This window comes from Dendrobium catenatum, unplaced genomic scaffold (genome assembly GCF_001605985.2).
Source record: "Dendrobium catenatum unplaced genomic scaffold, ASM160598v2 fragScaff_scaffold_1125, whole genome shotgun sequence".
Taxonomy (NCBI): domain Eukaryota; kingdom Viridiplantae; phylum Streptophyta; class Magnoliopsida; order Asparagales; family Orchidaceae; genus Dendrobium; species Dendrobium catenatum.
The window spans coordinates 910,777-936,567 of record NW_021319587.1 but is presented as its reverse complement, the minus strand read 5'-3'; the positions used below and the strand labels follow the sequence as shown (position 1 = coordinate 936,567).

Genomic DNA, 25,791 nt, shown 5'->3' with positions numbered 1-25,791 from the left:
GGCCAAAAAATTCTTCAATTTTAAAATTTCTGCTTTGGCACTTATGTCCTTGCATTGGGATCATTGGTGCAATAATGCTACGTTATTTGACACTGAGAATGGGATTCATATTATTAATGGAACTTCAGCAAAATCTTGCCTGAAGGATTTCATTGTTGATAATAAATGGTGCTTTCCTAGCTATTTGCCTAATATTGTTACGCAGTTCATTAGTGCTATGCCAATTCATGATTCTGTCATTTGCTTACTCTGGAACAATTCGGGTGCTGGAATTTTTAGAGATTATGTTAATGGTTTTTGCTCTCAACTGGATATATGCCCTTGGGCTAATCTGATTTGGCATAAAAGAGCAGCTTTGCGTTTTTCTGCTTATGTCTGAATGGCTATTGTTGGGGGGCTTAAAACTGCAGATGCACTCTTAAAACACAACATTTCTGTTAATCCCATATGCAGTTTATGTCATCTTTTTCCTGAGTCCATGACGCATTTGTTTTTTGAGTGCTCTTTTTCCCACTCCATTATCAACTATAATATACCAATTACTCATGGGCTTTTGATTATGCCGAATGTGCTACACCTTTTCGAATGGATTAATAATTGTTTTGCCTCCAGGAAATCTGAGAGGAATTTTTATTTTCTTTTGGCAAGCTGCACAATTTATTTTATCTGGAAAGAAAGGAATGATAGAAGATTTGGATCCTCTTTTAAATGCTTAAAAACTGTAGCATTAAATGTTAAAAGAGTTGTTTATGATAAAATTACCTATTGGAAGGATGCTGGAAATCTCATGGAGCTGTTTTAGCTGGAATTTCAAAACTGCCCCGCCGGTTGCCTTCGTATGGATCTTACCTGAGGGTTTTCTTGCCTTGGACGATGATGTACCCACTTCAGGAACTTCTTGGACGGCCTACAGGCAACTAGGAGTTTATTCGGAGCTGCCAATTTGATGTTATGATATGATCTAAACTGAGTCAAGGCACCTTTTTTAAGTCCTTTTGTTAAGGAAGTTTAATTTTTGGTTGTTGATTTTTGTTAGTTATGCTGCTATATCATTTGCTGTAAGCTTTTTTGGGCCTTTCGGCCAGCCTCTTTTTGTCTTTTGAGGCTATAGTTTTTACCTGTAATCATCTCTAATTAATATACGGGCCTTGCCCAAATTTTCCCCAAAAAAAAAAAAATTGCTCGTAAGCTCATAAGCTGAATTTATGAGTCTTTTTTTTTTTAGCCTAATTTAAGCTGACTCATGAGTCAACTCCACTTGTTCACATCTTTAACTTCAACTCAACTCATTGGAGAATTAAAAAATTTAATTTAAAATATATTAAACTTAAGAATTTAAGTATACATCTATTAAAAACATTATCTTTTTTTATTTACAAAATATTTATCAAAATATTAAAATATTTATATCTAATTAATAAAATAAATCACAATTTTTTTTAACTTTTAATATTTTCTCATAAAAGTTTAATCAATTAATTTGAGCCTTTTTTTGATTTTTTTAATATATAGTTGAGCACAAATTCTCTCGTTACACCACTAAAAGTCCAGATAATTTCGAGGGGGTTCCACAGATAAGAGAGAGAGAGAGAGAGAGAGAGATACGCAATTGACAAGTGAACCAGGGAGCTGAAAGCAGAGAGAGAGAGAGAGAGGGAGGGAGGGAGAATGGCGGAGAAGCGAGGGGAGGCGGCGGTGGAGAACAAGAAGGTGGTCCTGAAACACTATATAACAGGGTTCCCTAAGGAGAGTGACATGGAGCTGGTGACGACGGGGGCCTTACGATTGAAGGTCCCAGAAGGAACGACGGCGGTCTTGGTGAAGAACCTTTACCTCTCTTGCGACCCCTACATGCGATCTCGCATGACTAAGCACGACGAGCCCAGCTACGTCCCCGACTTCATCCCCGGCGAGGTTCCTTTTCTTTTCTTTTTTCTTATTTTTCCTACGGTTCGTTACCGACTTTTTTTTTTCCTTTCCTACACTTGGTTTGGTATACCTTTTTTGTATATAACTTCTAAATTTGATTTAGTTCTGCCTTCAATTTGCTTAAGAAGATGAAGGGAAAATCTTGTCAATATACTCTGTGGATGGGGCTAATTTTATCACTCGGTGTCCATGAAATCACTTGCTAATCGCGCTCTTTCATAATTTCATGTAGTTATATTGATTCTTATACATTTGTTGCTGTAATACTTATATGTATGAATTTCTAATAGTTTCATTCTATCCATCTTATGTTAGTTTAAGGCATTTTCTTTCAGAGATTATTCTCATATATTTTTGTCATGATTATGCTAGTGGATGTCTAATTGTGTAGTTGTTCTATCTAATAGTTCAGTTGTGTTTTTATTTATTTATTTATTTAATTGTATTGTCTAATAGTTGTATTGATAAATAAGATAGGATATTTAAAAAAAATGACACATTCATCATGATGTAAGATACATCAAGATATTTTTATAAAGTTTTTATCCAAAAGAAAATTGATGTAGAATGTAAAGAACTACTGTCGGATTCTAATCTTTTTTAATGAGAAAAAGGCTCCATGGTCAACAAGCATGTCAAAGTTTACAAGCCCATGAGTTCTCTTAAATACTTACACTTAAATGTCAAATTTTTATCTTTTTTTTTTTTCACCCTAACAACAGGCAATAACTGGCTATGGTGTGGCTAAAGTTTTGGATTCTAATCATCCAAACTTCAATGAAGGAGACTATGTGTGGGGGATAACTGGATGGGAAGAATATAGCCTCATTTCCTCAACTGAAGGTCTTATTAAGATCAAATACACGGATGTGCCTCTTTCATACTATACAGGCCTGCTTGGTAAAGTTATTTTCCTTCTTATTGCAATTGTCGTAAGAGCTCATTTAATTGCCTGATGTAAGGAAGCGTTTTTTGAAAAATGATAAAAATTGTTAAATTAATCAGTTGGTTGGATGCGTTTATAAATCATATTTTTAAGACAAAATTCCTGTCTATTATCAATCAAATGAGCCCTAAGGGAACTATTTGGTTTAGAGTAATTTGAGGTAATGCAAATTAATTTTACTTCATAATTTTATTTTTGGTTGTTTAAATTCAATGTAATTAATAGATAATTGAAATTACTTAGGTTTTTAATTTTTTCATTATTATGAGAAGAGGGAATTATCCCCATGGATGCTGACGAAAATGAAGAGGCTATGGATCACTCCAGCATGAGGAATTTTTTGTTTTCCATCTAACATAAATATCTAAAGAATATCTAACCAACAGCTATGGTTGCACCCGAGCGAGGTATCACAGCGGCGAAGCTTAAAGTGTTACTGTTGGTGACATCTTCCCAAAATGAGGAGTTGTTAGTCAGCTCTCTGAAAGTAGTTTCCATGATTGAGTGATCTCTTATCAACACCACTTGTTGTGCATGCATGTGGAAGAAAATGAGACGACCTGGCTTGTAGTTGTTGCATCGGGAATGCAGTCAGTGGAAGAAAAAATTTTTTTGAAATAGAAAAAATTTATTTGAGCTACTTTTTTGAAAACACTCTAATTAGTATTTAAAAAAACAAAAAAAATAAAATGCTTATCAATCATTATAATGATATTTTTATATTTAACTTTACCCATAGTTGGTCTACTAAGATATTTTGAACCAAGAAGGTTTTCACTGACCAATAGAAATTCAACAAATTTTGAAAAATATGTCACTTTGAGGATCCATTGGCTTACCTACCCAATCACAAAAGGGTTCTGCTAACAATACTTTGCTTCATTACATACAACCATGCATAATCTACATGTTGTATTTCAAGCAATCTGCAATTATGAAGATTCTATAATCATTATGATTTGTTAATCATCAACATAGTCCATAATTTGTATGAGTAAGATTTTTTTTCTCATCAATCAAAACAATGCACATAAAATTTATTGAAAATGCAACAATTTAACATGGTATGAAACTAAATATCGCATCATATCAATATAAACACAAGAATCATTATGGATTATGGATGAATAAAATATTTTATAATAAAACAAATGAAACTTATAATAAATATCAAGGGAAATGCATCTAACAAAGAACAATACATTTATCCCTTTACTAGTAAAGATTTTATTATTTTTCACTGACCACAAGATGCTAGTTTGGCTTATTGCTCATGAATTTGATCCAACTTGGTGCTCCATAAAACTTACAACAACAACAACAAGAAGTCTTTATCCCACTATGTGGGGTCGGGTACATGAATTATTTTTCTCCATTGTGTCATGTTAAGAGTCAAAATCTCATCTAAATGTAATAAAGAAATGTCATTTCTAATATTTTGTAATCAAGTCTTTTTAAATCTATCTCTATCTTTCTTAACATAAGTCAAATCTAATATAACCACTTTACTAAACGGGTCATCAGAAAGTCGCCGTTTTAAGTGACCAAACAATCTAAGGTGACTATCTCTAATCTTATCTTCCACTGGAGCTACTCCAACCTTTTCAGGTATATGCTCATTTCGTATCTCGTCTATAAGAGTAAACCACTCATCCACCTGAGCATTCTCATCTTTGCAATATTTAACTTAAATATTATGCTTCTCGTTTGATGCAAGCAAAATTTTGAAAAAGACCCAAATTTTTGCAAGCAAAAACAAATGCTTCCTAGGAAATAGAAAAATACACCAAATTCTCAAAAATAAACAAAATAAGACATTTAAAATAAAATACAACTTTACTTTTATAATAGAAAGACACTTACAACTTTTGACACTTGCAAACACGAACACAAACAACACCAACAACACCTAAAGGAGCTTTCTTGGATTGAGAAGAAGGATATAATTGGAGTGGTCACATGCGGAGAGAAGAAATAGATAAGAGGCCGAGATGAAAGAGAACAAGCTCGCAAGCTAGAACAAGCTCGCAAGCTAGAAGGATACAAGCTAAAATACTCATCTCCCGATGAGATGTCTTCAAAATTTTGGAGATTCGGCATTTCAGATTCTTGGATTAGAATATCACACTTTCGTTTGATGGCTTCCCTTTCTCATTCAAATTCAGCTAGAAGTGAACGCTTCTTAGACTCGTATCTCTCAGCACATAATGACAGTTGTTCTTGAATCTTGAGAAGTTCGAATCGGGTCTGAAGGACTTTCTTGTGGCGAGATCCATTGGATTTTAGGAATAGATTCTTTAATTGCAGATTGCTTACTTTCACTTGATGTTTATCCATCTTGATAACTTTATAACTCACCAAGACTCAAATGACAACACAACTCATAAACAAAACTCACATGACACCAATACACACACGACAACCATGCTCTGATACCAAATTGATGCAAACAAAAATTAGAAAAGCCCCTAATTTTTGCAAGCAAAAAGAAAAAAGACTTCCTAGGAAATAATAAGAAAAATACACAAAATACTCAAAATAGATGAATAACAACTTTTATAAGATAAAAATGACTCTTTTACAAACTTATAACATTTAAACACCTTACAACTCTTGACAAACATAAAACACCTAACATAGCTTTCTTGGATTGAGAAGAAAGGTGCTGATAGCGTCAAACTTGCGGAGAGAAGAAGGAGATAAGAAGCTCGAGACAAAATATAGCTCACAAGCTATAGAGAGGAGAAGAGATGAAGGACATAGCGCGCAAGCTATTCCCAATGAAAAACCCTCAGGTTTTGTTCCAAAAATCAGCCATATATTCTCTTTAAAATAACCACAAACTCCCTATAAATAGGCAAAAAGAAGCCCAAAAGACACCTAAAACAGGTGTCCAAAACATCCAACAAAAACAGGAGAAACTGTTGGAAAAAAGGCAGCATTTAAGGCTCCCAAAAACCGAATAATCAAAGCCACGAATCTGGACAGAAACAGGAACCAAACAGCCACCTAAAACCCAAAATTTATTCCAAAACAACACCCAAAAAAGCCACACATCAAACAAGAAAAAACAGCCACGGGATAAGCACCTAGGGGAGAAACCGAAGGGGCACAAAGGGGATCGGAAGCAGCACCCAACAAGAGAGACGGAACAACAGCCAAGGGAGGCGGAACAGGAGCCAGGGAGGCGGAACAGACAACCAAAGGGAAAACCAAAGGGACACCAGGAAGGGGAAAAAATCGGCCATGGGATGAAGAACCAAAGGTAATGGGGAATGAACCAAATTAAAACCAAATTATGAGCTAAATAATTAGTAGAAGCTCATTAATGAGCTGACTCTAGTATAAACTTACAAAATTTTCAACTCAACTTATTTTGACCCCTCCTTTCCTACATCAATTATCCTCCGGTTGAAGAAGCTCATCTCCCGTTGATGTTGATTTTGATTTATTCCGAGGAGATGAAGGAAGCGCATCTAGCTCTTGAATATTTGCTTTATACATTTTCAAAATTTCTTCTCGTTCTTGCTTAAACTATTATTGCAGACACTTTTTTTTTCTTCACATACTTTTCCGTACTCATATGCAATTTTATCTGTAATTTGTATAATTCATTTTGAAGTGGGTCTGTTGAACTTCCTTCTGTCGGAACCCATCTGTCCATTGGAGTTTCAAATGTAGGATCGACTGGCTGATTTTCTTCCATGTCTGATTCAATTTTTTGTAATTTTCCATTTTTCGAAACACTTATAAAACAAACAACCTAGGAAGAAACAACCCTAGGCTCACACAACAACTATTATGACACACCAAGACTCACTCAATAACTTGCTCTGATATCAAATTGATGCAATAAAAAACAAACGCTTCCTAGCAAATAAAAAAATACACCAAATTTTCAAAAATAGACAAAATAAGACATTTAAAACAAAATACAACTTTATTTTTATAATAGAAAGATACTTACAACTTTTGACACTTACAACCACGGACACAAATAATACCTAAAGGAGCTTTCTTAGATTGAGAAGAATGATACAATTGGAGTGGTCATATGCGGAGATAAGAAATAGATAAGAGGCCGAGACGAAAGAGGACATGCTCGCAAATTTTCTTAGAAAAGGAGAGAAAAGAAGTGGAACAAGCTCTCAAGCTTTTCCAAAAAAAAACCCTCAGGTTTTCATCTCCAAAAATCTAATTATTTCATCCTTTTTTCTCTACCCAAACACAAGGTTTTAAAAGGCGAAATTGAGAATCGAGACGTTTTTTCTAAGCGAGGCGAGGCGTAAGCCTCGAGGCGGATCGAGGCGTAAGCCTCAAAACGATTAAAATAAATTAATTTAAAATTATAAATAATGACAAAAAATAATTAGATTTCCATGCATGATCTTTCCTTCTTGTGCCACTAGTCATGCTAACAATAGGACATATTTTAACAATTATTTGTACTGCCAATAATGATGGGGTATACGGTGGAAGAAGCAGGTTCACAAAGCTAAAAACACCACAGGAGGACAGCAATATTGCCAAGGCAAAGGCCTGAGAAACTATATCATTCAATACCTTCTTCATCCTCAACAGGAGAAGATAAACAAGCATCCAAGAGACAAAACTGGCTCTTACTACAAATGCCTACTGCACCAATTGAGCCGTTGGTACTACTCGCCTAAATAAGGAAATCAAGAAGGTGGAGCAGCAACAATGCTAACGGAAAGCTGCTTCACAAGATTACTAAATAAAATAAAAGTTGTTCAAGATAACTAAGTAATATTTAAGATAACTAAGTAATATTGTGATAAATATGCTAATCGGCGACGTGATGCACCGCATCATTTTCCCCCGCTAACAGAAGAATCTGAATCTGAAGATGAAAGATTCGTTGGTGCCGCGTCCGATGGGTGATATGCTGTGAGATCGCCTATATTGAACGTGTTGGAAGTATTGTAATGGTTGGGTAAATCCACTACATAAGCGTTAGGATTTATCTGTCTAAGAACAGAGAACGGTCCAATCTTCCGGGGACTTAATATTGCCAAGGCAAAGGCCTGAGAAACTATATCATTCAATACCTTCTTCATCCTCAATAGGAGAAGATAAACAAGCATCCAAGAGACAAAACTGGCTCTTACTACAAATGCCTACTGCACCAATTGAGCCGCTGGTACTACTCGCCTAAATAAACTCACCGTGATGTCGTTCACGTCCCAAGTGACGACGGGGTCGTCGCTCGATAGCATCTATGTCGGTGTCCGAAAAGTCGTCCGGAATGAAGCTGTCATGTTCGTCTTCGGTCTCAGACCAATCTGGAACCAGTGTAGCTCGTCGACGTCCTCTGTTCAGATAGCCTCTTCCTCCGCCGACTGGTGTCTGTACAGGGGGAATTGGTCTCCCCGCCCGAACGGGAACATCACCGGCTCTGATAGGTGGATCACGGCGTAAGGCGGTAGTGAGTCGTTCTATCGCCGCCGCCATATCATCCAATCGTTTCTCTACTCCAGCGTGTGCGGCCCAAAGTACCTCCAAACTTCGGTCATCCTCGCTCATCACACGCTTGCTGGACTCTGCCATCTCTCCGAGCCTCCGGCTCTGATACCAAGCTGATGGGGTATACGGTGGAAGAAGCAGGTTCACAAAGCTAAAAACACCATAGGAGGACAGCAATATTTTTAAGGCAAAGGCCTGATAAACTATATCATTCAATACCTTCTTCATCCTCAACAGGAGAAGATAAACAAGCATCCAAGAGACAAAACTGGCTCTTACTACAAATGCCTACTGCACCAATTGAGCCGCTGGTACTACTCGCCTAAATAAGGAAAACAAGAAGGTGGAGCAGCAACAATGCTAACGGAAAGCTGCTTCACAAGATTACTAAATAAAATAAAAGCTGTTCAAGATAACTAAGTAATATTTAAGATAACTAAGTAATATTGTGATAAATATGCTAATCGGCGACGTGATGCACCGCATCATTTAGGCGAGTAGTACCAGCGGCTCAATTGGTTACACATCGAAGATTATCTCGACTGGGAACGGTCGGTGGAGAACTTTTTCGATTATATGGAGATCGAAGCTGAAAAATAGGTGAAGTATGTTGCCTGTCGACTCAAGGGAGGCGCGAGCGCCTGGTGGTCTCAACTACTGCAAACTCGGCGACGAGAAGGAAGGGGTCCAATTCGGAACTGGACGCGGATGAAACAGTTGTTGCGGTCACACTTTCTTCCAACCGATTTTGAACAAATGCTGTATTTGAAGTATCAACACTGTGTGCAAGGGCAGCGCACTGTTAGTGACTATACTGAGGAATTTTACCGCCTGTCCGCTTGCAATGATCTAAACGAGACTACCAATCAGTTGGTAGCCTGATATATCGGAGGGTTGAAAGATAGCATTCAAGATAAGTTAGAATTAACCTCGGTTTGGTCATTGTCACAAGCAGTTAATTTTGCATTGAAGGCTGAGATTCAGCTTACCAGACAACTACGAAGTCAATCGCATAGACGCTCTTTAGTGGAACCTGGAGCAGAAGTAGCCAAACAGCAGTCCCCTGCTTTTCGCAAACCTTCACCGTTAAATGATGGTAGCGGTTTAATACCTTTAGGAAAGCCAAACACTGATCCAAAAGCTCCTAACAAGCCGAAATTTCCTCTTAAAGAGAATCCATATCCACGACCACAGGGACTTAAGTGTTTTAGATGCTTTTAACCCGGGCATAAGTCCAATGAATGCCCGAATCGACAGCAACTACAATTACTTGACGGAGAGGGGGAATTTGATCCCGAGCAGCTGGAAGAGGAGGAGAATGTAGATGTGGAGGATGTTGTCGGCGATGAAGGGGACCCACTGATATGTGTTTTGGAGAAATGTAGATGTGGAGGATGTTGTCGGCAATGAAGGGGACCCACTGATATGTGTTTTGGAGAAATTACTCTTAGCCCCGAGACAGCAAGGAGATTCACAACGACATGCCATTTTTAAAACCAAATGTACCATTGGCGGTAAGGTTTGCGATCTACTCATCGACAGCGGGTGCACTGAAAATGTCGTTTCACGAGCTGTTGTTCAAGCTTTGCAACTCAAGACTACGAAGAACCCGCACCCCTACAAGATCGGATGGGTTAAGAAGGGAATGGAGATCGTAGTAGTAACAGATATGTGCCGGGTACAATTCTCCATTGGCAAGCATTATAGCTGCGAAGTGTTATGTGATGTGGTGGAGATGGACGTGTGTCATCTAATTCTTGGCCGTTCGTGGCAGTTCGATGTAGGTGCTATATATGATGGCCGCACCAATACGTATGCTCTAGACTGGAAAGGGAAGCGACTTAGATTGTTGCCTTATGCTGCGGGTTCTAAAGACTCCACTGCTAATGTTCGGCCAGCATTGCATTTAGTCTCGGGCAATGCCTTATTAGCTCATTGGAAGGAGGAAGTGCCACTGTTCGCATTGGTGATCAAGGAAGAGGCTGCCGATAGCACATCTGAATTTGATAAACCCGCCCTTGAGTCTCTGTTGACACAGTTCTGGGATGTCCTGACAGAATCTTCAACTCCCACATTACCGCCGTTGAGGGCCTTACAGCATCAAATTGATTTTGTTCCTGGATCTACATTACCAAACCTACCGCATCATCGTTTAAGTCCGAAAGAGCATCAGATTCTCCAGCAATTAGTTGATGAATTGCTGAAAAATAATTTGATCCAACCCAGTCTAAGTCCGTGTGCAGTACCGGCGCTCTTGGTACCCAAGAAAGACGGAAGTTGGCGGTTATGCATTGACAGCAGAGCAATTAACAAAATCACCGTCAAGTTCAGGTTCCCAGTACCGCGGATAGAAGAGCTGTTGGAGAAGCTGGCAGGAGCCACTATATTCTCTAAGCTGGATCTCCGTAGTGGATACCACCAAATCCGCATCCGACCAGGTGACGAGTGGAAGACTGCCTTCAAGACTCGCCATGGGTTATACGAGTGGAAGGTAATGCCATTCGGATTGTGCAACGCACCTTCGACCTTCCTGCGGTTGATGAATGAAGTCTTAAAGCCATTTCTTAACGTCTCTTGCGTTGCATATTTCAACGACATACTCGTCTTTAGTCCGACGCTGGCCGATCACCTGCGGCATTTGGCAGAAATATTTGTTGTACTTCGGAAGAATCAGTTATTTTTGAACCCAAGTAAGTTTGACTTCGCCGTCTCTACTGTTCATTTTCTTGGTTTTATCGTGTCAGCTGCAGGAGTTCAAGTTGACACTCGCAAAGTGGAAGCTATACAGAACTGGCCAACGCCAAACTCATTCACGGAAGTCCGCAGTTTTCATGGTCTCGCGAACTTTTATCGCCGGTTTATCAAAAACTTCAGTTCAGTTATGGCTCCCATTACTGATTGCCTGAAACTTAAACATTTCCGTTGGGGCAGTGCTCAGATTGATAGCTTTGCAGCCATAAAGGAGGCCTTATCTACCTCACCTGTGTTGGTCTTACCCAACTTCGAAAAACCTTTCCAAGTGGATACTGACGCTTCCGGGGTGGGTATTGGGGCTGTTCTAAGTCAGGAGAACAAACTGGTAGAGTTCTTCAGCGAGAAATTATGTCCGTCGAGACAGAAATGGAGTGTTTATGAACAAGAATTATATGCGGTGGTGCGGGCCTTGAAGTAGTGGGAATCATACTTGCTCCATTCAGAATTTGTCCTGTGCAGTGACCACCGAGCGCTGTAATTTATAAATCAACAAAAGCACATTAACAGGATACACGCCCGCTGGATTTTATTTCTACAACGGTTTTCCTTTGTGTTACAGCACAAATCTGGCATTCACAACAAGGTGGCGGACGCTCTGAGCCGGAGGCCATCACTGCTCGTTCAGCTACAGACCGAAATTACAGGGTTGGAGTGTTTAAAAGAGTTATACGCCACAGATACAGATTTTTCGAAGATTTGGGAAGATTGTTCCAATGGGGGTGCCTCACAAGAATTTGCTATTAGACATGGATTCCTTTTTCGTCATGCACAGCTATGCATTCCCGAGTCATCTTGGAGGCCGCAACTCATCAAAGAAGTCCATTGCGGGGGACTCGCTGCTCATGTGGGACGGAACAACACGTATCTTCAGCTGCGAAGTAGATTCTTCTGGCCACATTTACACAGAGACGTGATGAGGTTTGTTGAACGGTGCCCCATCTGCCAAAGTTATAAAATTGGTGGACAACTCAGTGGCTTGTATCTTCCGTTACCCACGCCGACCACTATTTGGGATGATTTGAGCCTTGATTTTGTGTTGGGATTACCTCGTACTCGGCGTGGACACGATTCGATCATGGTGGTGGTTGATCGCTTTTCCAAGATGGCCCATTTCATCGCTTGCAAGAAGACATTCGATGCCTTAAATGTCTCACGTGTTTTTTTTTCGGAGATCGTTCGATTACACGGCGTTCCTCGGAGTTTAACATCCGACCGTGATGTTAAATTCATTAGCAATTTCTGGAAGGAATTATGGGCAAGGTTACACACGGAAATCAAACTAAGCACAGCTTATCATCCTCAGACGGATGGACAGACCGAGGTGGTGAATCGGACACTTGGTAATCTTCTCCGCTGTCTAGTGTAAGACCACCCTAAGTTATGGGATGAACTCTTGGGTCAAGCCGAATTTGCTTACAATAGCATGACCAACCGATCCACCGGGAAAAGTCCTTTTAGCGTGGTTTATACTAAACATCCAAACCACACTGTTGACGTGGCCGTGCTTCCGCAATGTAGCAGCAAACCAGCAGCCGAATTTGCTGAACAATTTTCTCAGATGATTCAAGAGGTGCGACGGAAGCTTGAAGAGTCCAATTTGAAGTATAAGGAGGCCGCAGACAAGCACCGCAAGAAGCGGGAGTTCAAAGTTGGAGATCTAGTTATGATCCGTGTAAGGCGAGAATGCTTCGGCCAAGGATCCTACTCCAAATTAAGTCCCCGGAAGATTGATGCACCGCATCAAATAATAAAACAACATGAATACAAAAATATACCAGTCTGTCGGGGGTCCAAGGGGACGCTGTCCCCTGGCGGGGTTCGACATGCCCACCCTTTTAATACCGCAAATAGAGAAGGTTCGCGGAACAGCAGCATTCGCGAAACAGAGGATCGGGCGGACGACCGAGGGCTTCATGCGAGAGCGAGGTAAGTTCCGTTTTCCAATTTTAGCAAAAGATCTCCTTCAAGGATAAGAATTAATCATTCCTTCTCATCCTTATTTTTACATAAGTGCTAAATTAGGAAGAATTTTAAGATCGAGAGAAACGAACGAGGATAGAAAAGTAAAAAGGTTTGTTGGATTTTCTTACGGATTTTTTTTGTATAAATTTCCTTCTTTTACTTTGTTTAAAGCGAATAATGTGTTTCTTAAAGTTAAAGGAAGAGAATTGAAGCAAAGAGAATAATTTTGGGAGAGAAGGATTTAGGGATTTTTAGAAAATTCCTATTTCTCCTTTTGTAAGTAACTCTTCGTAAACAAATTTAATTTAACTTTTTTATGAAAGCATGTTTTTATAGAAGTTATATTTTGTGGATGTTGTAGGAATTCGAAGTTGAGGTTGCTCCAAGGATTGAGAATTTTGAAGGATTAAAGTGGGTATTTATAAAAGTTTAAATTTCTTTATTTCAATTCTATTTTTCATTTAGAAAGAAGTATATATAAAATTATTTAGATTTATGATTTCTGCTACTGTTGGAAATGATTAACTAAATAAGCAACGGCATGTATGAGTACAATTATGGAAAAGAAAAAGGATATGTAATGAGTATATCAAGAAATAGAAAGTAAAGTTTAGAAAGAAAACATACACATGTATATGATTCGTATATGCAAATGATAAGTAATATTTATAGAGATATATGTAAGATATGTTGTATGCAATGGTAATAATAAGAATGAAAATGAGAAAAGAAGAGAAAAGTGAATAAAGGAAAAGGTATTGAAAATGACAGGAGTTCACCCCCTTATGGTACTGGCTGGAGACGCCGTACTCGTGCACGGAAAAGGATAAGCAAAATGATATGAAAATGGAAAAGGTTGTACCTTTGGGTACCTTTGAGACGGTGCTCCTGTGCAAAACAGATGGGAAAAGACAATATAAATGAAATATTAAAGGTAACAATTATTTTAAATGAAGATATCTGAAGAAGTATAAATCAGTGAAATGAAAGAAATAAGATTAAGAAAGGATATAATCCACATATCTATATGCGTATTGATTGTTTTAATTAAATACTCACTGAGTTTACTTAGTAAACTCAACCCACGAGTTTAAATGTTTCAGGTATATTTCTAAAGAAATAATGGCTGAAAGAGAAGAACATGTTTACAGAAGACGACGTGCAAATGACAACAGGTAATTTTACAATTTGTGGTTAGTGGCTCTTTAGTATAAATGAAATAATATAGTGTTTAATGAATTTTATCGTCCGACTTTTCGTACCCGTCTCGTTAGTTCCGAGTACCCGGGCCGGGTCGTGACAACCATGGGAAGAAGAGTTAGGTGGGGAAACCAAAGGGGCAGCAAATGAGGGGAATGAACCTAATAAATTTCCAAATTATGAGCTGAATAAGTAGTGGGCAAGCATTTATGAGCTGATTTTTAGTAGAGATAAAAAAACTCAAAAAAAATTTAACCCAACAACATAAAGCTTTTATCCCATTATATGGGTTCGGCTACATGAATCTTTTTTCTCCATTGTGCCCTATTAAAAGTCAAAATTCTTATTTAAATCTAATAAAAATGTCATTTTTAATGCTTTCTAACCAAGTCTTTTTAGGTCTACCATCTACCTTTTTTAATATAGACCAAATATAATACATCTACTCTCTTAACCGGGTCATCGAAAGGTTGACGTTTTATGTGACCAAACCATCTAAGGTGACTCTCTCTAATCTTATATGGTTAGAATGAAAATCAAAATACAATATCCATACATTTCAAATATTATTGCAGAGCAACATTTAAAATTTTTAGAATTAAAATATATAAAGATTTGCTTTCACATGATAACTTAATCTCAACCATAATAACAAATCATGAGTAGCTATTACACCTAAGGAAGAAAACTAGATTGGAGTCTTATCTTATGCTAATAAAGAAGTGGAAGAAAAATTGTTCCTGTGAAACCCTAGTGGTGTCTTCCTTCTCACTACTTGGTTCAAGTCCTTGAAGCAAAAGCTAAAACCCAGGCTATCGTAATCTCTTGACTCACCCAGTCGACAACCCCATCATGCTTGGGATCCCTCCATCGCATGCCCCATCATGCTTGGGATCCCTCCATCGTATGCGCCTACCTAGGCACTCACCAACTCTCTGTCTTCTCTAGCTCTTTGCTCTCATTGCTCTCTCTTTCTTGCTTAGTTGACTCTCATAGGCCCCCTTCACCTGAAGACATCGATTCAATGTTAAGAAGGATATAAGGAAGTGAGAAGGCAATTGAGTTGGGTCCTATGTTGCACTGATACGGATACGGAGACATGAATATGACACGATATGGGTACGGGACACGTCAATTCTTAAAAATATAGGATACGGGTACGGCGCGGACACGACATTATAATTTATAAATCATACATAAAAATTAAGAAAGCAATCAAAGCATAATATTTGAAATTATATAAAAAAAATAAAAGTAACATCATTTGTAGCCTTGTAGTTTATAATATCAAAATAAAAGTAAGCATTAAATGTCTAGTACAACAACAAAAGCATAAATATAAATTGTCTAGCATATGAAGTTTCAACTATTCAATAGAAGGAATGATATGATTAGCTTCTTCAGTAGTTTGTCTTTGAACTCCTATATCATCTTCAATAAATATCATAGCTTCTAATTCAGACTCATAAAATTAAAGATTAACAATTTCTAATATTCTCATATCATCAAGAGACTCAAATCCATCTCGTAAATGAGATAACCTCGCTTGCAGTCGTGGAAGTAAATATGATGGGGTTATTTTTCGGTTTTTTTGTTTTTCAATGGCCACGCATATCGGATACGCGTGTCCTTTTGAAATTAAATAGTATTTCAGTTGGATATCGGTGCCGTATCGGAGGTGTATCCGTGTATTGGTGTATCAGATACAGCACGCCTTCATAAATAGGTGTATCGGTGTAACATAGGTTGGGTCATTCAGTTGGACCATCCTAGATCAAAAAGTGGTTTAACTCTGGGTTGTTAAATCTTAGTTTGTCATTGAAGGAAAAGGTGGGATGTAAGTGAGAGTTGTGATGAGTTGAGATTCTTGGATGGAATGAGAGGCCATAGAGAGGAGGTAGTCGATCAAGGGCTTGGGGAAGGATAATCAAGTAATTGTGGTGGGGACTTGAAGTGTTGCATGTGGGTTACAAATATCACTTAAAGCACAACTCAATTTTTATATTTTCTATTAATAAAGAGGGAAGCAACAACTTCATGAGGAGAGAGAATAGGAGGAATGAAGGTTGGTTTAGCTCTTGTGGTAAATACATCGTTGTTTAAAATTGTGTTTGGTGAGGCATATGTAAAGCACCTTGAGGCTTACACCTCACTATGGGATAAAGAGCATTGACACAAGTGTTTGGCATGTCTTGAGGGGTGTAATGAGGTGTGCCTCAATCCTCTATTTTAGGGTTTTACATGGAAAATGCATCAATAAGCTAAAACCCCTCAATCCTCCATTTTAGGGGTGTAATGAGGTGTGCCTCAATCCTCTCAATATTATAAGACAAAGATCTCAATTTTGAATTTTTTTATGGAGAAAAGAATGAGAACATCAAAAGTCGATAATAAAGAGATAATAAATATTACTATAAAACTTTATGTAATAGAAATTATAAATAATTAATATAATCATTCTTTTAAATAATTTTCAATTCGGTTTTATTGATTATGGAGGAAGAATATGATGGCGAAGATTGAGAGGATGTTGATGCAAGAACGATGAGGTAGGCAAGAAAATAATAAACTATATGATGATTCTATTGGAGTCCTAAATAATGAGTGGGAAATACTTTTGAACTCGGTGCCCGAATACAAAATTATTTTATTTTAGGACATATTTACTTATTTATTTCAAACTTTTTATTAATTTATTTATCTTAAACTTTTTTCTTATTATTGAATACTTGTATGACTTTTTATGATATTACTTTGACACTTTTGTATTGTCATCAAAAGCTTTGTTGGGAGAAAACTGAGCTCAAATTTTTATGATGTTTCTTTTTATTGAGTTTTAGGATTACTCTTAAAATGCCTTGAGGCTTTTGACTTGCCTCACAAGAAGAAAATGCCTTACTACATGGCGCATTGAAGTTCACATTATGCATAAAGTGCTCACTATACAAATGTTTTTTAAAAATAAAATACATGATAAAGACTCTTAGATGTATGAAACAAAAATCCTAATGACAGTGAAGGTGATTAGAATAAACTACATCAACTCCTTCGACTTCAAAAGATTCATCTAAAGTAAATGAAATTCTTGATATTCTGTATACAGACTGAGAGAAGGCTGATGAATTTCCTTTAAGTGCCCAAAAACAAAATCTTACAATATTGCATATTTGGATTCCACTATAAGCTCGGAGGGCATGAAAATTTTGGTGAACTTTTTTGCTAGACTAGACGTAAGTCCTGACATATCAAAGGAGACTCAACGGGTTTGGGAAGTAGGAACCGCAATAAGACAACGATGGATTACAAATCAGGTTACTTGTTTCAGCAGGCTGATGACTAACTTGATGGGTAAAGCCAACGGAAAAGAAACCGTCCTTTGAGCTGCCAAAAGCATAACCTGATAAGGTTGGGACGCTGAGTCAAACCTCGTGGGAGAACTTTGGCAAACCACGTAGATCTTTCTCTTGTTTTTGTTTTTTAATTTTTTATCTATGCTATATATTCCCTCTAACTTGTTTGTTATTGCTCTCAAGCTCACATTTTTCCCTAGCATGCCCATGCATTGACGATAGCCTGTTCCATGAAAGGAACTCGGGGCTTGTGTTCAAATTGTGGAAATCTGCCCACCTTGAAGAAAACTATTTATGTAAATTAAATTTTTCTATGTAATACTCAGGTATTTTATGTTTTATAGGATATGCGTAATCTGATTATCTAGTCCTCCTTTGGTTTTTTTGTAGAAATACATGCTTCCAGAGAAAACCAGTGAGTAAGCCCATTTACATTTATCACCCGAAATTCTTTAGTAATTTTGGTTGTGCTCTAATGCATCAAACCAGTTATATGTTATTATGCCATTCTTTCAGCGGATGCTTAAGTTGTTGCTTTCTTACCCACATCATTCTGAACTTTATTAATTGGCAAATATGTAAAAATAGGATTATTTTGTGGTTGAACTTTCTGTATCACTGCACCCAAGGAATTTGTCCTCATTATGTATTTATTATATATTTTTCTTACGAAGGTAATGGCGCTGAAATCTGATTTAGGAAAATTTTCTGATTTCCACAACATAAATTATTGTAATTTTTTATTTGCAGGAATGCCAGGTTTTACAGCTTATATTGGATTTTTTGAGATATGCAAGCCTAAGAAAGGAGAGTATGTGTTCATATCAGCTGCTTCGGGAGCGGTTGGCCAGCTTGTTGGACAATTTGCCAAGCTAATGGGCTGTTATGTGGTTGGAAGTGCCGGGTCTGATGAAAAGGTATCCTACAACTGATAAAATTTTCTTGTTTCCAGTTGGTTATCTTGTTAAATCAGTAGAAGAAATATTAGCTTCCATGTGAAACAATGGTAACAAATTAATATTTCGATTGCTCATAACTTGATGGAGTATGATTTCAGCATTTGGGTAAAATGCGCAGCAATGCATTTAAGAATAATGTTTTTTAAGAATCTGTTAATACTGAAAGTTCTTTCTTAAATATGATAAATACCTATTTAGGAAATTATCTCATGTCTTCCTATTGAGTTAAACAAACTCATATGATTCAGCTTCTTACTCATTTGATTGGGCTTGATTTGAGGTTAATTTGTAATGAATCCAGAAGTTTTCCTATAAATGTAAATAGCTAGCTATAAAATGACCTCATTTCCTTGCACAATGATGAACTATTTATATCTTTTGGTTAAGCTACTAATCTTTGTTGAATTGTAGTTTGCATCTGTAAATAAGTAGAAAAGTAGAAAAAATTATTTTGAGTTTTATTACCTGATTCTATACAAAGTATGAATCAAAGTATGGAAATATATATAGAATTTTTCAAAATGCTTACAATGAAAATAAATAAAGCATTTATAAGAAAAGAATAAAAAAGTTCCCAAGAGGGGCTGATGGGTAAAATAGGGAGAGGAGGCTCACGACCCTCTATTAGAATCCTTAATTTGTGTACTTAAGGATCCTTATCAAGATTGGTTGACTTGTAGGTCCCACAATCCTTCAAAAGCATCATTTGCTGTAATTTATATTTTTTTTTTAATGAAATGGCGTCTATTATCAGTTAACTGTGATATTCTTAGTATTATTCTTTTCTCTTGCGATTATCAATTTGATTGTGGTGATTTCTTCATGAGTAAACACTTTTGATCAGTAATTCTCTTTTTGAGAAACTCCAAGTAGAGACTGTAATGTAAGTCCGTCATCTATGTTGCTTGTTCAGGTAAATCTACTGAAAGACAAGTTTGGGTTTGACGATGCATTCAACTATAAGCAGGAGAGTGATCTTAATGCTGCTTTGAAGAGGTTAACTCTTACTTTTTCCATCTGTGTAGTTATCAAAAGCTGAACATATTTAAGATCATCTTATGCTTCATGTCATATTTACTGCAATTCTGGATAGGACACTCAATATCTTAGGGGGTTTTAAGTTGCAAACTAAGTTTCAAATGATACAACTCGTAGAGATTCCATAATCAAAACAGAAATGCTGAGCCTGGCTGGGCGGTGGGCATGGCTGAATCCAATTATATATTCTCTTAAAGCAACAATAATTTTAGATTATAGCTAAAGCAATTTGGAGACCAGATCATGCATGAATGTATGTGTATGAATGAGAGGATCTGAGACTCGGAAGAATCACCCGTGCTTCTTCTGCAGCGCTTTCATTTTAATTTAAAAGCACAGATGACCCATTTGTGCTTTTGCACAGCTGAGGATATTATCTTGATCGTGAGTTGATCATCACGCAAGATGAACTGATCTGGACCTGATTTAGGCTCATGCTTGACGCTCAAACAACCATATCAAATTATATTCTATAATATAAGTAGAAAATAAATTTATTATTTCTCTCCATTTGTGTTGCTAGGTTTTGCCTTGAATTTCAAATGCTCTGTTGGAAAGTAAGTACAACATGTTTCAAAGCTATTGGGAAATAGGCTAAACATGTTTAAAATAGGAAAAAAATTATAAGGATTTTTTGATAAAAAACTAGTTAGGATTAATTTAAAGCCATTACATCTGCTTCGAGATAAATTCAATATTAATTATATTTGTATTACAATTATGGTAGTTTAACAATCTATCAAGTGTGATTTTTTTAAGTAGTGCATTCATCTCTTCTTTCAACACATCATTCTTATTCTTGTCTTCAATTGCCTCAAATAGATTTTATAGTATAATAATGGAACAAGAGCTGATACTTCTATAAAAGGCACTACGGAGAAGAGAAATATTTTGAAAAAGATCTTTTGGGAGATTAGATACAAATGATATTTTGCGGTGATGTGTTAATCATTGTTACCTAATAACGGTTCTGAGTCTTGAGCTTATTGAAGATTTTGGTTGAGCTTATCTCCTTTTGTATAGAATTGAAATGATGCAATATCTGAATTTTGGCGGTTTTGTTATAGGAATGTTAAAATAAAAAGATAGAAATTTCATCAAACTTATCTTCTATTTTAGAGTTCTTGCCCTTAATATGAGATTAATTGAAAAAAATTTGTTTCTTATCAAAGATGACATCATTTGAAGTAAGGAAATTTTTTGTGTGATAGGATGATAGCATCTATATCTTTTTTGAGTGGAAGAATACCCAATAAAGATGCAGTTGAGAGCTCTAATATCAAGTTCATTCTTGTATTGTTTGTGGATGTGGCCAATAGACGATGCATCCAAACATTTTTGTAAGGAATTTTTTTAGGGTTTCAGGTTCAAAACGCTTGATTTTAGAAGAGAATAGTACTGATGACTTCTTGAAGATGGTGATTTTTTTTTTTCATGCCATTTTGTTGGGAAGTGTCAAGACAGGAGGATCGACGGATGATACACTTTATATAGAAAGACAATAATGTGTGATTTAAGCAATCATGAGCATTTTTTGTCCAAAATGCCTATATGATCAACTGAAATTATTTTAGTATCATGACAGTAAAATGGGGAGAATAATGCTACATCATTTTTTTTATGACATATATACCCCAATTATCAATGAATGTGATAAGTCTTATAGCTCCAAAAATGTTGGGACTTTTTTGAGGGTATGTAAATAGGCAAAATTTTAAAAGTCAAATTACCAGGTCGTCATGGAAACGGTGACTTGTCAACGTGGCAGTTAAGTCGACGTCGATATTAGCGACTAGATCTATTATGTTAATTCCCCTTTTTTAATATTTAATTTATATATAATTTCATTTAAAATTTTTTCCCTCTAAATATCAGTATGAACAATTAGAAAAGAGTAGTAGGTTTTAGAAAAATAACATATAATATTTGATAATTTAACAAGTCTCAAAATTAAAATTATTCATGTTTACATTCCAAAAAGAGAAGAAAACATGCACATTAGGGTTTTGAAAAAAAAGGATGCTCTTGCTTATAATGATTTTTTCAAATGGCTATGTATTGAGGTTGAAAGTGAAGGAGCATGATAAGTAGTTTTTGTTTTCAGGAAAATATAACTTATTATTTTTTTAAATTTGCCTAATTTTCTTCTCCATAGTAAGGTACTAAATGCACAATGAATAAGAAAAAAAGGTTACCTTGTTGTTATAGTTAATAATTGTATTAATTAATAAAAAATTTACCGTCCGATGAGGAACATCCAATATATTATTATTAAAGGTAAATTTGGTTGAAATTTAAACATTTCTTTGTCCTACTATAATTATTAAAGACTCGATGATCTTTTTTTTTTTCTATAGGTAGAGTGGGGCTTTACATGTTTACAAAAGATTGATAAGGTTGGTCATGTGGTCAATGACTCTTGAATTGAAAATATAGGCTTGAGAAATATTAATTAAGGTATTAGAAACACAAGAGTTAGAGTTCATACTATTTTGAGCTATTGAGCATATTCGTGATAATTTTTACAAAGAGTTGGGAAAATTCACAAATTCTTCAATTTTTTCACGATTTGTTTTTTTTTTTTTTTATTATTTCACAAAGCATGCATGTTTTTTTTCGATAACCTCTATTTCTATCATAACTGGGGGCTTTTTGTGGAATCTCCAGCATTTTTTGTGTTTTATCTTCTTGTAGTAGTTGCGCCATAAATTTCCTTTGGAAAAAGGATTTTTTATCTATCTTTAGAAAAGAGTTTTTAGTTCCTTAGCTTTGAGTTTGTTGGTTGTCATAATAGATGTTTTGAAGACTGGAGCGTCTAGCATTATCATCCTTCATCTATCTTCAACTCATATGAGAGAAAAAAAAAATCTCTTTTAATGATGGTAGATTTTCTCTTCTTAAGATTTAGATATGAGCTTGGTCAAATCATTGTTGAGTTTGTAAAAAAGCTCGAACGCCCTTTTTTTCTACAATTTGCTTTATAATTATTACATCACCGTAATATAATATGTTATTTTTAGATCTTGGTAATCATGGCATTAAAGTAGTCAATAATATGAAGGTTATTTTTATTTTATTGTTAAGATTTTAGTTTTGATCTCGTAGATGAGGTTAATATTCTTTGATATTAAGTGCATTTTTGTATGGCGTCATAAACTTCTTTTCTGATAGAGTGAAACATAAATATGACCCATTAATTTCATGCATTAATCATGTCATGATTATGAAATTTGCTTCATCCAAAAATATAAACTTTGGGCTTTTCAACTCTGGAGGATAATCCATATGGTGATGGATTTTTTCCTTTCATTTTAGAGATGTTTTCACAATTTGGGATTACCAATGTTTAAAATTGCATATTCGGGTATTGAGGCGTTTTTCATTCGTGAGGCGAGGCAAGCCTTAAGGCGTTTTGTGGCGTAAGCCTCAAAATCAAAAGATCGCGTAAACAAAAAATGATAAATTTTTTATATACTAATGAGTGAATAATATAAAGGGATTTTTACATACATACTACTTTATAACATGTGTATTACATATTTAACACCTAATTCTTAAATATTACACTCCTACCACTATTCTCTATTTTTATAACAAAATTACCACTCCGTTGAAATAAGACCTCACTCCATCTCTTTCATTCGGCTAGCCCTAACCACCGCGAAACCATCTTCTCTCCCGATCTTCCTCTCACGGGCTGCATATCTTCATAGATCTTTCTCTCGCAGGCTGCAAATCTTCCTCGCAACTCTTCTGAAATCTTTATTGAATGAAAAATCAAACATCCTCATTTTGAACATTTTCAGTAAAGCCATTATTGAATGAGTAAAAACTGATGTCGAGTATTGCTATAAGAAAAAAAATCTGTTCACGCGGGAATAAAAAAACAGAGAAATCTTACCAATTTCGGAAGAAGAGCAGCTATGGTGGAAGAGCAGCAACGGGTAGCTGGAAGAGCAGCTACGGTGGAAGATTATCGACGGGTAGCTGGAAGAGCAGCTACGCTATCGAAGAGCAGCTACAGTGGAAGAGTAAATACGAAGGGATTTGAAAAAAAAATCGCGATGATTCACAATCGGACAAAGAACAGCAGCGGGAAAAAAAACCTGTTCTCCCGCGAAAAGCCCAGACGGGAGGAAGATAAAACGGAGTGAGGTATTGCTGTTAACGGAGTCGTAATTTTGTTGTGAAAATAGAGGATAGATGGTAAGAGTGTAATATTTAAGAATTAGGTGTTAAATATGTAATATGCATGTTATAAAGTGGTATGTATGTAAAAATCCCTAATATAAAACATAAAATAGCATAAGATATAAAGTGAAATCAAAATATCTCAATAATAAAACAACATGAAATATAGTTCAACTTAAAATTCTATCTTTCCCAAATCTCAATATTCTTTTCATTAAAATATAATTTCAATTTTCAAAAATAAATAGCAATGACATATCACATAAAAACTCGTAAGTCATGAGCACTGTCATCACTAAGGGGTTCTTCATTTGAATCATCATTATGATGAACTGCTCTCTCCCCTTCATCCTCTCCTATAGAGTCCAATGTCGGGCATTTACTTCAAAATTTATGTAAGTTTTAATATATATAGCGTGAGGCATAAGCCTCATGCCAGTGAGGCGAGGCGGGCCTCAACAAAGTTGAGGCGCAAGCCTCATAAAAAAAACTCGAGGCGTAAGCATCGAGGCGTTTTTTACTAGAATTGCGCAAAGGCGGGCCTCAAGGCGAGCCTCATATTGCGCAATTTTAAACCATGGGGATTACTTTAGATAATTTCTCTCTTTCAAGCAATATGAAGCTTATAACTCATTGTTTTCTCTTAATTTCTCTTTTTCACCATTCATGATGATTGACAAATCAAGCATTATGAAGATAAGGAAGAATCCGTTCAATAAAAAGATTTGAAAACATGAAATCTTAACTTAATTCTAATAAAATATATAAAAGTAGACAAATAGAAAAAATTATATTGAATCTTATTGTTTAATTCTGTACAAAGCATGAAAGTATGTCTGGATTTCTTCAAAGGTCTTTCGATGGAAACAATACAAAGCTAGTTACAAAATAAAGGAAAAAAGTTTAAAAGAGGAGCTGTCAACTAGAAGAAAAATAAAAGACATATAAATTAAAATGTAAGAATCATAAGAGGATCAATCCAACAGTTGGTAATTAAGATTTATTGATTTGTTCGTCCCAAATTCATTCAAAATGATTTGATAGTAAACACTTACCATCCTACTTCTTTTGTTTATACAGTAAAGACTGGGCACCATACATTCAAATTCAAAAATGTATTTCTCCATCGTTGCATCCATTGATTAGAATCAAACAGTCCACCAATCAAAATTTCTGCTTTCAATTTGACCCACCATGATTCAAACCCTAAACTATTTTATTTCTTCCACAGACGTTTTCCCCAAGGCATCGACATCTACTTCGAGAACGTAGGCGGTGCAACGCTGGATGCTGTTCTTCCCAACATGAGGATCCATGGCCGCATTTCAGCCTGCGGGATGATTTCACAGTACAATCTTGAGAAGCCCGAAGGCGTCCGCAACCTGATCTTCATCATCACGAAGCGCATTCGGTTCGAAGGCTTCATCCTCTTCGATCATATCGACAGATATCCCGAGTTCCTCGAGTTTACTGTACCTCATATAAAGGATGGAACAATCGCATATGTGGAGGATGTCGTCGAGGGGCTTGAGAATGCGCCCAGCGCCTTGGTAGGTCTTTTCTTCGGCAGAAATGTTGGGAAGCAGTTGGTTGTGGTTGCCAAGGAGTAGATGGGAAAGAAAGTTTAAGGCATATTGTTTCAATACTGTTCAGCTGGTTGAAAATGATCAAAATTCTCTCTTAACTTTGTATGAAAGATTAGAATGAAACTAATTATTTAAAAGATCATTTTGGTTTTTCAAGTGTTTAAAAGGAATTAAAATAGTCTTATGGTGAGACAATTTTGGTTTCTATTTAAGTATTTGACGGATCAAAATAATCATTTAATATAGTTGAAGACTATTTTGATCTTTAATAAAAAGAAAATGGACTATTTTGAATCATTTTCTCATTCAGAGAAGATTGGCGAGTTTATAGTTTGTGAATGTTTTTAAACTAGAAAGCTTTGTTCATATGTATCTAGAGTATTTATGCAGCT

General features: G+C 36.1%; 1 protein-coding gene across 1 annotated transcript; it reads left to right on the top strand.

Moving 5' to 3' along the window:
• The first annotated feature begins 1,591 nt into the window (after positions 1 to 1,591).
• LOC110095566 (2-alkenal reductase (NADP(+)-dependent)) lies at positions 1,592 to 25,791 on the top strand. The gene is made up of 5 exons (XM_020821163.2): positions 1,592 to 1,914; positions 2,652 to 2,829; positions 18,376 to 18,542; positions 19,498 to 19,580; positions 25,045 to 25,791. The coding sequence occupies exons 1-5, from the start codon at positions 1,669 to 1,671 to the stop codon at positions 25,421 to 25,423; spliced, it is 1,053 nt and encodes a 350-aa protein (XP_020676822.1). The 5' UTR covers positions 1,592 to 1,668; the 3' UTR covers positions 25,424 to 25,791.

Excerpts from the sequence above, each read along its gene's own strand:
- LOC110095566 (XM_020821163.2), top strand. The coding sequence starts at position 1,669 with ATGGCGGAGAAGCGAGGGGAGGCGGCGGTGGAGAACAAGAAGGTGGTC. Across the intron at positions 1,915-2,651 it reads CCGACTTCATCCCCGGCGAG|GCAATAACTGGCTATGGTGT; the intron begins GTTCCTTTTCTT and ends CCCTAACAACAG. Across the intron at positions 19,581-25,044 it reads CTTAATGCTGCTTTGAAGAG|ACGTTTTCCCCAAGGCATCG; the intron begins GTTAACTCTTAC and ends TTTCTTCCACAG.